At 34.9% G+C, this 12,015-nt stretch overlaps 4 protein-coding genes across 4 annotated transcripts; all 4 read right to left on the reverse strand.

Annotated features, from left to right (window-relative positions):
- Positions 1-697: 697 nt before the first annotated feature.
- LOC140038916 (probable disease resistance protein At1g58390) lies at positions 698-5,115 on the reverse strand. The gene is made up of 2 exons (XM_072084516.1): positions 2,823-5,115; positions 698-2,422 (listed from the first exon to the last, which is right to left on the reverse strand). Exons 1-2 carry the CDS (start codon positions 3,154-3,156, stop codon positions 1,761-1,763), a joined length of 996 nt encoding a protein of 331 aa, XP_071940617.1. The 5' UTR covers positions 3,157-5,115; the 3' UTR covers positions 698-1,760.
- On the reverse strand, positions 842-1,738 carry LOC113734285 (probable disease resistance protein RXW24L). Its single transcript, XM_072084047.1, has one exon. The coding sequence runs from the start codon at positions 1,736-1,738 to the stop codon at positions 842-844; it is 897 nt and encodes a 298-aa protein (XP_071940148.1).
- On the reverse strand, positions 4,528-4,926 carry LOC140038776 (putative disease resistance protein At1g50180). Its single transcript, XM_072084049.1, has one exon. The coding sequence runs from the start codon at positions 4,924-4,926 to the stop codon at positions 4,528-4,530; it is 399 nt and encodes a 132-aa protein (XP_071940150.1).
- A 137-nt stretch (positions 5,116-5,252) lies between the features above and the next one.
- On the reverse strand, positions 5,253-8,436 carry LOC113734287 (actin-depolymerizing factor). The gene is made up of 3 exons (XM_027260770.2): positions 8,193-8,436; positions 6,653-6,918; positions 5,253-5,783 (listed from the first exon to the last, which is right to left on the reverse strand). The coding sequence occupies exons 1-3, from the start codon at positions 8,382-8,384 to the stop codon at positions 5,633-5,635; spliced, it is 609 nt and encodes a 202-aa protein (XP_027116571.2). The 5' UTR covers positions 8,385-8,436; the 3' UTR covers positions 5,253-5,632.
- Between the last annotated feature and the right edge of the window lie 3,579 nt (positions 8,437-12,015).

The following is a 12,015-nucleotide window of genomic DNA, read 5'->3' on the forward strand; positions in this document are numbered from 1 at the left end:
ATAAGGACGGAACACTGCCTCTAGAAAAATGTTACGTTAACTCAAAATTTTATTTATCAAATACATATATATATATATATATATGTATGCAAATGTGGTTTTTTTTTAAATTTTTTTTCTATAAACAATTACAATACATCTAGAAAACTAACATATCGTGGGACCAAATATGGTGTGCCTAGTTATTTCATCTATAAAAAGCATCAGGGCCAAGTTTTGGAATTGATTTAGGTTTTGAGGGATCAATAAAGGAATCAATGTATTCATTAAAAACTAATTGGAACATAACCTATATGTCTTAGCTTATGAGAATATTTATGGCAATACAAAATGTTTTCAAACTTTCTAGTCATCTCGGGTTAAAACTAATTTTCTCTTTGAAAAAAAAAAAAAAAGATCTACAAAAATCAAGTAATAGTACTGAATAAAATTCCCAATACCCGTCACCCAATTGTTTTTACCAATCCTAATATTGCAGCAGTAAATATGCCTTTTTTCTCTCTTTTTTTGTAAAAATCATTTTATAGTATTGTTTTTTTTTTGTTCTTTTAATAATTTGCGTCTCCTAAAGTGCCAGACGAGGATAACATCTATGGACTTCTGCCTGCAAATTGTACGTATATTCTTATTGCCCGGTTTGGAAACTAAAGCCAAGTTCATTGTACAGCATAAATGCTTCAATGTAACATCTGGAGTCTTATCCCAAATATCTAAATTTTCATTCACAATCATATGATAAGAGTAGAATCTGGACTTTGATAAACTATTCTTTAGTACAACCAAGGATTCAGAAAGTGAATTTTTGGGTTTTGATCAACATGTTACAAAGATTAATCCATTGTTAAGTAGAGGATTCTTTAGCTCTAGAAGTTATCCAACTCAACAACTTGTTGCAATCCCAAATGGTTAGAGTAGAAAGATGTGGCATGGATCCTCCTTCCACCGTCCAGTTTTCTAAGGCAGGCATATTGTCAATGAAAAGATGCCTGAGTTGAGGGAAGCCACTGGCATGACAAACCATGTTTTTTCCAACAAAGGACAGCATTCCCAGCTTCAATATTCTTAGATTGGGAAGCCTCTCCAGAGCTTCCATTGGATCATCCCCAATTTCGCAGCCTGACAAGGTCAAAGATTGGAGACTTGGACACAAATGAGATGCTTGCTTGGGTAATTTGCCGCACAGAGCACTAGATGCATGTATACTTAACTCATAAATGTTGCAATTCATCAAAAGCTTTTTGAGAAGAACAAAACCTGCGTCTGAACTTAGATGGACACGTAAGTCTTTAGCAGCCTCAATGTAGTTGATCATCTTGGAGATGCTCTCGTTTCCATTAACTTTTGCATGATAGAGGTATCGCAGATTTTTCAGCTTATAAAGATCTGAAATTTCCATGTGTTCACATGCAATTCCTTCCAATGTCTCCAACTTATCCAGGCCATGCAATGTCAATTTTTCTCCTCCTACTGCATGATACTTCCGATTAAGATAAAGGTGTCTCAATTGCTTCAATTTCCACAAAGCATTGGGTAATGCACAGTCACCCTCATTGGTTATATCATCTCTAAGATCAAGGGTCCGTAAGAATGGCAAGTCGCAGATGGATGATGGCAACTCCTTCACTCCACAGTCTTTTATGCATAGAAACCTCAAATGGATCAAGCTACCAAAACGTTGAGGTAGTTTATTGAAACGGACACCTGAAAGGTAAAGAACTCTAAGAAGCTTTAGTTTCATCAACTCACTTGGCAACAAAAGATCATCTACCCTGAGCTGAATAACAAAAGGGATCGAAGTTGTTGAGCAGATTCTTGTATGACATTATAATCAAATGAATGATCCTTGTAATTATTAGAATTGAAAGAATGAGGCCTCTGTGAATGTGGTTTTCCATCTGGAAGAACTCTTCTTCTTCACTCTTTGCCAGATACAGCTCTCGCATAAGGTCATGTAGGCGGCAAAATTGCATTGATCCTGCAAACTGTTCATCCGCTTGCACCTGCACTAAAGATCTGCTCGCCAGTTCATTGAAGTAGCGTTCTGCTACATCCATCAGTGTTTCTTCTTTTCCTTGATCCCTTGATGAAACTATGCCTTCTGCCATCCAACACAAACACAATTCTTCTGCTTGTATCATTTTATCTTCTGGATAATGGCTCATATAAAGAAAGCATGGTTTCAAATGATAAGGCAAGTCATCATAACTTAAGGTCAATACTTGCACTATTGCTTGATCTCCTTCACTGCTTTCGCTCCTCCTTAAGTACGAATCAATGACTTTGTGCACCTTCTTCCAACCATCTAAGCAATTCTTTTCACGCAAAATGCCTCCAATGACAGAGATTGCTAAAGGTTCGTCTCCACATTTGGCCACCATTTCTCTTCCCAAGTCTTCCACGAGCTTTGGTTCAATTCTTGAGTCTGAAAATAGGTTGTTTAAAAGATTAATTAATTTAATTGAATCGCTAAATGCGAAATGTTTTCGTGATGGGAAGTCCACAATGCAGCAAATTGTTGCCACTGTACAGGTATTTTATCTAGTGGCAGATTTGTGGTTGACAGAATTACTACTTAGTGTAGAAATGACCTGCATCAAAGTGCCTAAATTAATGCTAATGAACTGACAATTCTCATTCACTAACGTATCGTTACCTAGTTCTACAAGCCTTGAAGCATTGAAATTTATCCAGACCTCCAAAAAAACTAAAGCTTTTCTGATACCCAGAGGAAATTTTGCCAATCAAAACATTAACATCTGAAATAGTACCATGCAGATATTTCAAAACTTATCTAGTAACCGGAATTTCTGGTATAGGCTAACCTCCAGGATCTCTTCTGCAGAATGCCTTCTTCTGGAGCAATTCCCAACTCTCCTCTTTATTTAGAAATCCAAGTGGATACAGGATGCCAACCTTGGCTACATTTTCTTTGCGAGTTGTGAGCAAAATCTTGCTGAGGCTTGCCTCAGCAATTGGGAAGGCAGGTCTAAGGCTATTCCAATCATCCACCCTCCATATGTCATCAACAACAACTAGACAACTTTTCACTTTCTGCACCTTGTAAAGCTCCTCCACAACTTCCCTCTCTCCCATTCGAGAAATCTCGTCCTTCTTTTCTGGAGCAAGCTGCTTCAGGATATCTTGAAGTACGTTCATGGGTTTGCAAACTTGGGTTATACAAACCCTCGGATATACAAACCCAAGCAAAGCCTTTGAAACTGCGTTCCCGGTGGTGGTAGATTTTTCGGGCAAGAGCTGTCTTTCCTAAGCCACCCATCCCATATATTGAAACGACTCGAGCATCCCTCTTGGCATGATCAAGCATTAGCGATACCAGTTGATTGATGTCCTTTTTCATCCCAACAAAGTCTTCCTCAACCTCGTGGGCGTACCTTTGCCTCAACCATTTTCTTCTTTCATTTCTTGCATCTGAACTCTCATTATCCATTGCAGCTTTTATGCCAAAAGATTCCATGCTCGCTGTGAGGTTGCTGATCTCTGTTTTGATATCTGCAATCTGGGAACCAACCTTGTGAAGGCTTGTGGATTCTCTCAGCATACAAGCAAATCTTTTGAGCATGCTGCAGATGTCCTTCCTTTCCCTTTTCGATGCAACTTTAGCAGCATAAGTCTCGACAACATTTTCAATCCGATAGGCCAGATCCCTGATCTGTTTTACATAATTACGGACGCTGGACTCTTCATGTTTCCTTTTATCCACGTCCTCCAGGAAACACTGCATCCGCTGCAGCAGGGATTGAACTTCCTTCACTTCTCTGCCAACTCCTGATAAGAATCTCAATTCTTGAACTTATAATTCCCGAAGGGTTTCCAAAGCTAGATTGACTACATTTTCTGCCGTTAATTGTTTTCTTGAGTGCGGAACAATCGATATCACAAAGTTGATTTTTTTTTTTTTTTTTGGGAAGAGTTACATGTTACACGAGCTTTAAATCTTCAGCTGCACTTTGTTGACTAGTTCTTCGATGGCAATTGGGACGGATGCCACAACGTGCAAGGGGAGCGATGGGGCCAGGGGGCGGGGCAATGCCGGGCAAGGGGAGGTATATGGCTCCCCGCTCCAAGTCCACCCCATTGTCATCCATATCAAAGAATATTACTCCTACAAATTAAAGCAAGTAGTATGTATGGTACTGCCGCGTTGTTTTGAAAATTTTTATGTGCTATAACGTGTATATTACCTGATATTCAACCGATATGCTGCAATAAATATAGAACAACCGCGACCACGACACGACCGCTAACTGTGACCGCGAATTATGCACCCAATCGGGCCATTCCACAAATTGAAACAACTCCGAATTTCCTATTATCATCAAGCAACATTGATACCAATGCACTTATCTCCTCTTCCATCCCGATAAAACGTTCCTCCACTCCATGAGCACAAGTTTTTCTCAACCATTTTTTGCTCTCACTTTTCCCACCAGAACTAGATTCCCCCCTCTCCAACACTGCTTTGATGCCATAGGTTTCCATTCGTGATATCATATTTGCTTTGATGCCTTAAGTTGCCATTCTTGATATCAGATTTACTACGTCTGTTTTGATATCATTAATCTCTGTTCCAACTTCATGGATACTATAGCATTCACAGGATGAGCAAGCTACTCGATTGAGAAAGTCCTTAATTCCCATTTTTCTTCTTTTCAGTATAACCTCAGCTGCATTTGTTTCCACAACATCCTCAATCCGATAAGAAAGCTTCTTGATTTCTTTAACGAAATTTTGGACGCTTTGCTTTTCATATTTTATCCTATCATGGTCCTCTAGGAAACACTGCATTTGCTTGAGCTCTGCTTGCACATCTTTAACTTGGCTACTGACTCCAGATAAGAACTTGACTTCTCCAATTGGTATATCACGAATGGTTCCAAGAGCAAGATCAACACCAGGCCCTGTCATTTCTCTCTGTTATCAAGCGTATAGTCTTGCAAATTGAAATATGCTGTTCAGCATCTGGCCTGCTTATATCTTATTTGCATAGTCATTTCTTCCTCGTATGTCAGAATCAAGAAGTCTCTCTTTTGTTTGGTAAATAAGACAAGGGTGGATAAGGTTGGGTCCCATTTAAAGGCAATCAGTACTCTGTGTTGAAGATGGAAAAAACTTGTATTAGCCACTTGACTTTCAGTGGTTCTGCATATATTGTTAAACCAACGCCTGTTATAATGCAAGGCTAGCTCTTAACCACTGGAAGTAGCCCAATTGCTTTGTATACAAAACTGCGGTGAAATCAAAACACACAATTTTCATTTGTGAAGTAAATTTCCAGGAACCACCCGACAAAGAATTAAACAAGCCAACGCCGTTCATAAAATACAAAGTAATGCTAGTAATATTATATAATCAGTAACCATACCCATCTTCCATCTGAGAAGCATCATGAAAATGAGGAACCCCAATAATCCCCATAGGTTGGGATACAATATGCAAGAGCTCCTAATCAGCCTTCCCAGGGAAACGATTATTTATGATGAGCCTATATGTTGTCAGAAACAGGTTCTGCACAACATTAATGATTAAAGCCCAACCCGTCTTACAGTTAAAATGACATGAGTAATTTTCCCAGAGGTAGAAAGAAGCCCTTGAGAAATAGAAAGGGTGTGGTTTAATTTGCTCGTTCTCTGAGAACATCAAGCTCCATTTCAGTAGGATCAGTGGCCTGGATCTCATAATGGATACCCTGCAGCTCCCTTCGGAACCTATCCTTAGATGTGGCATACAACATTTTCGGACGGATCCTGGACACAGATGGAGACCTGGAAAACAAAAGTCAATCACCATATCGTGTTCTCTAGTAACTAGATGGTGTATGCTAAGTTTCTAACGTAGCACATGTAGAGAACACATATGAACAAACTTAAAAAGCTCTATTTATCATTCATCAGCATATTAGTTGCAGCATGAAAAAGAAATAAGAAATAGCTACTCATGAGCAAACTTCAAAAGCCTCTAATAATCATTCTACAGCATAATAGCTGCAGCTTAAGAAAAAAAATAAGAAACAGCTTTGACAATTAGAAGACTTTTCTCCTACTAAGGCAGGACTCAATCCAGTCCAAGAAAAATGATTGGTCCAATCAGAAACACTAATTAGAATCCAGAAGCAGTGTGGAGCAATACTCTCAGTTCTAAACACAGAGCAAGTAAAGTATTAGAGTACATAGAATTTGCAGATGATGTCAACGACGACAAAATGATAAACGAATACAGAATGTTTATTAAGTGTGAGAGTCTGTTCATCACCGCAAGAGAGAGAGAGATAGAGAGAGAGATTCTTGATCAACATGCAGCCTAGATGTCAATAATTCATTATCCACTATCTGACAAATCTTTATGTGAAAGCAGATAGCAGACAGCAGAATACAAGTCAGCATCTTCTATTTATTGCTTAGGCGTGGACAATTCCTTATCCAGTGTCACAACTTTTCAGGGCTACATAAAAGCAGAAACAGAACATAAATCATCAATGCAAGGACAGGACGGAAAGATGAGAACTCTTATGGAGCTAATGTTAAAATTATCAACTGACTGGTGTTTCTTGATTCAGCGTTCTTTAAAGGCAACATGAACAACAGAACTTTCAGACGAGAAAAAATGAACACACCACATATAAGTTAAAACTGACCATGCAATGAAAAAGATCTTGCTCTTTTGACAGTTCTCAGCAGTAACATAATCAAAGTCGTATACTGCATATCGGCAATCATTCTCAGGTAGAGATGCAGTGAAATCTTCATAGCTCTCAGATGGGCTCCCAGTTTTTTCAACCACCACTTCTTTTTTCATCTCATCAATCTTGAAAATCACATAGCGGTGCACCTTTTTCCTCTGCAATTCGAGGTATGTGCTTTTGCAATGTTCAGCAACACCCATGCCAGATGATGCATTGGGCTGAAATTGTAAAATAAGAATCATGTTTTTGCTCCAAGAAGAAATGAGACTTAAGTAAATTGGAAACCCAAGCATTAGGACGTAATTTTGTGAACACAAATGGAAAACCAACAGCTGCATCCTTTTGCAGGATTCATCCTTTCACCACACAAAACTCAAGAAGTTGTAGCAAATTACAGAGGCAATAATAAGGGAAATCAAAGGTAATGCTTCTTTAAGTAATCTCCATCTTCACAAAGCACGCAACAGAGCTGAAAAACCAAAAATGTTGACACTGTTTTGGATACTTCATTTTTGTGAGAAGTTAACGCTTACAGATTGAAGCACTCATCAAGATAACAGTTTGAAAATTCCAGAAAGTTCCCAATTCATATGGAGTTAGTTATCCTTCCACTGGAAGAGTATAAACTACAGCAAAAACAACAGTAAAGAGATTATTGCCCAGATATTCTCAAGACCCTATAGCACTAACCAAGGAAACTCATACTGAGTTTTAGGATCCCAAACATTGAAACCTTGAAACCAGAAACAGCAAAAATCATATAAAATGTACTAGATTAGTGATCTTTCTCCAACAACTTCGGCTTAAAGGCCCAGCTCCAGGAATTCCACATACATGGAGGGATCATTTCATCCCCAATAACATGCCAATGTCTTCAATCACAAACTAAAACATATGATACAAAATCACAGAAGAATTCCAGTCAATAAATCCTCATGAATACTAATAACGAGTACCATCAAAACTGAGCTTCTATAATACATGGTACATGGCATATTCACATATTGACCACACCCACATACAGACACATCAGATCAAAAACTTCCAAGATCAAGAGATTCATCACACAGAAAACTCTAAAGCCATCACTCAGATGAATAAAGCACAGAAATACAATAAAAAAAATATTCTTCTCTATAAACACAAATAACCGAGACCTTGGAGGATTTTTTTTTTTGGTAAAAAGATCTTGGAGGAATTTACTTCACTCAATAATTAGCAAAAACCCACTAAGTAGCACACAAAACCAAAGCTCAAAAGTTCCAATCTAGATACTCAGACCCAATTTCTTCTTTAAAAGGAAAAAAAAAAAAAAAAACAAAGGAAGCCCAACTATTAAATCAAAAAAAGATTAAACCTTTAGCTGCAATACTTTATACATCAGATAAACATAAGAATTTGATCCATGCAACAAATCGGAACACAAGATCAGTAGAATAAAAAGTTAGAAGAAACAAAAAAAAACTGAAAATCAGCTAAATTGAGATCTTACCCCCCTGCTGAAAGACGTGGCTCTGCTGAAAGACATGGCTACCGAAGAGAGAAGATGATGAGCAGATGCGCTGATGGATTTGTGTAGCTTCAGACCAGAGAATAAGTGAGAGTTACATGTATTGTGAAGAAAAAGAGAATAAAAAGTACCCACCCAAGAATTGTTTTTTCTTAGAGAATGAATATGATGCATACAAGTGGTGAATTTCTTTTCAAATTACTAAATAGATAAGTCAATTCATACATTTTAATCGTTTCGAAACGGGATTTGACTTTTATTCGATTTTTGGAAGTATAATTTGGATTTTTTTTCCCAGACACTGGAAACAACAGCTATTTACGTTAAGGGAAAATCGTTCAAAACGTCTTTCACATTTTGTAAAATAACTTTTTTCGTCCCTCACTTTTAAAAGTGTAATTTTATATCCCTTACATATTTACATCGGTCAAATTTAGTCCCTAACTAGGTTTCCGATCATTTTTTGGCCGGAATCCATCACGTGCAAGGCACGTGATCATTTTTTAAGGGTAAATTTGTCAAATTATATTTTACATAATCTAATCTATAGTTCTCCACATTTTATAAAATAAATTTTTTCGTCCTTTACATTTTATAAAATTATTTTTTCATCTCTCATACTTCACAAAATGAATTTCTCCATCCCTCACATTTCAAAAAATGAATATTTTCATCCCTCACTAATTATGTGTGTGAGGGAAATCCTAATATATATATATATGTGTGTGTGTGTGTGTGTGGGCGCGCGCGCGCGAATACATTTTGTTTAAAACACGTGTATATGTCTATTTGATTTTGCTTAATAATACGAATAGCATAAATATATGTATGTGTCTATTTGATTTCATTTAACAATACGAATACCATATATTATACCTTCATCTGGTATTAGTTAGTAAAAAATCTTATATTCATTGTCAAGTTGGCCAATAAAACTATTTTCGGTCAAAATACAATAAGAATATGTAAATTAAGGTTCTATTGGTAAATATTAGTCATAATCCATACAAAAAGAGAAGATAGCCCATAAGTTGGGCCCAATTACATATATGTGTTTATGCTATTATTATTAAGCAAAATCAAATAGACATATACATATGTTTTAAAAAAATGTATTCACACACATAATTAGTGAGAAATGAAAAATTCATTTTTTGAAATGTGAGAGATGGAGAAATTCATTTTGTGAAATGTGAGGGATGAAAAAAGTCATTTTATAAAATGTGAGGGACAAAAAAATTTATTTTATAAAATGTGGAGGACTATAGATCAGATCTGTAAAATATAATTTGACAAATTTACCCTTCAAAAATGATCACGTGCCTTGTACGTGATGGATTCCGGCCAAAAAATGGTCGGAAACCTAGTTAGGGACTAAATTTGACCGATGTGAATATGTAAGGAACATAAAATTACACTTTTAAAAGTGAGGGACGAAAAAAGTTATTTTACAAAATGTGAGAGACGTTTTGGACGATTTTCCCTTACATTAATTCTCATCTAATTGCATAGAAAGTCCAAATTACCCTTTCTTTTGTCCGTCTACCTTTCTTTCACAACTCTTTCTAATTGATTGAGGCTCTTGAACAACCTTTTTTATTATTATTAAAAAATATTTTAGAAAAGTTATCGATTAAACCCCTAATTAACAAGTTTTTCTTTTTTAAAAAATAATTATTTAACCCATGTTTTAATCACATTCTTTATCACATATATCACATTTTAAGAAATCCTATAAAAAATTAGAAATTCAAATATAGCACTTTCCAAAAAACATCTCCGTTTGGATTAGCTGTTTTTTGGAGTGTTTTTGAAAAATTTTGCTGTAGCAGAGTTTTTAAATCATATTTTGAGATATTTTCAGAAAATATTTTGAGATATTTAAGAGTAAAAGAGTTTCTAGAATATATTTTGAGATATTTTTAAAAATTTTTAAAAATTTTTAAAAATTTTAAACTAATTTTTAAATTACCTTTTAGAGTATTTTTTTAAAAATTTTTATTATATTTGAAAAACAGTTCCATTTTAAAAACTCTTCTAAAAATAACACATTTTTTGACGGAACTAAAAATAACACTTTTAAATAAAAAATTTACTAAAGGTAACGAGACAACAAATGTAGGTGAATACTTTAATTTAATCAATTGTGTATATAAATATGTGCTCCAAAATATGCTTTTAACAAAATTTTTGGAGTTTTTTATTCAAAGTGAAAACAACACTCAAAAACAAGTCATCACAGGATCTAACTGCCATACCCTTTGCCGTTTCTTTCCTTTCTTGGTGAGATGAAGACGTATTACTTGCAAAAATGCCAGAAGCATTCAGAAGCAAAACTCCCAAGAAAGGAAACCAATTACTATGATAGTTCAAGTGCCTACCATGCTGACAATAGGTTTTTTAAACGGTGACCATTAATATACCTAAATCACACTTAACTTATCTTATGAATTTGCACACTGACAATTATTAACTATGTTACATTTCTATACTTTTTTAATTAATATTATTTTTTCAAAAGGGTAATGTTATTTGTGCTCCTCATTTATTATTTGCACTCCCACTATTATATTTTTATTTTGATGAAACTATATTATCCCCTCCTTAATTTCTTCTCCTTGCCAATGAGTTAACCTTACTAGATTTTCTCTTATATTCTAAAACCAATTAATTATTCCATTACACATCAAAATGGTTAATTTAAAAATTTTCACTAATATGTATTATATATTTTTCTACAAAATTTCAAGAAATTATATGATGCCAAAGATCAATTTAACAGTGTAATATGAACAGATTCCAAACTTCAAATCCAAAATAAATAAATAAATCCCAAACTTCAAAAATAATCAAAAATTGAATATAACTACAATGTCTCATAAATAGGACACTAATACTTCAAAAAGTCTACTAAAAATAGCTCATATAGCCACCATAGAAGGAGTAAAGTTTTCTCGTATATTTCAACAAATGCATAACAGCATCTAGCATTCAGATGATGCAATGAAACCTCACTTGTGCTCATCAAAATCTGCAAAAATTGAAATTGAAATAAGAATATGAAAAACAAATTAAAAAACTGCCGTGTAGATTTAGAAAAGGAGAAGCTAACCTTTTGGAGTAGTACGACAATTGTGCCCAACATCCTTGCATGTGAACACAGGATAGGGTAGGAGAAGAAATTAGGATAGAAGTAATATGATCCCATCAATATGAAAATTGGACAGTGGGAGTTCAAATTAGCTTTTCAAAATATGAAAACTGAACTCCATCTTAACATGCGTCCAGTAAACAGTAAAAGAAAACGCTACCGTTGAATCATTTGTTTATTGCTTCTGTTGCACTAGACAAATGCTGGAGCTGTTTTTAAATAGCCTAGCCTTATGGTATTTGTCAATTAATTCTAGTAATGTGTTTCCTCCTATTCTTTATCATTTATGAATAGATGTCAATTGAAGTCAAGATGCTTTATGATCCACATGACTCACATAACACAATTTTATACTATATATATTAGTACCTGAAAAGAAATAAGATCTTATGCATTCCACCAACGATACAAACCATTAAACTTTGACCAAAAATCGTATTTAGTTGTACGTGGAACAAATTAAAGTTATACTTGATATGAAGTTGGTAATTATTTTTGTGTTTAGTAACATACTGTTTTGGATGGGAGCGTTTTTCAAAAATTAGTTTTTTAAATACAATAAAATTTTTAAAAAGTACTCTAAAAGGTAATCTAAAAATTAGTTTAAATTTTTTTAAAATTTTAAAAAATATCTCAAAATATATTATAGAAACT

The sequence above is a fragment of the Coffea arabica genome, chromosome 3e (genome assembly GCF_036785885.1).
Source record: "Coffea arabica cultivar ET-39 chromosome 3e, Coffea Arabica ET-39 HiFi, whole genome shotgun sequence".
Taxonomy (NCBI): domain Eukaryota; kingdom Viridiplantae; phylum Streptophyta; class Magnoliopsida; order Gentianales; family Rubiaceae; genus Coffea; species Coffea arabica.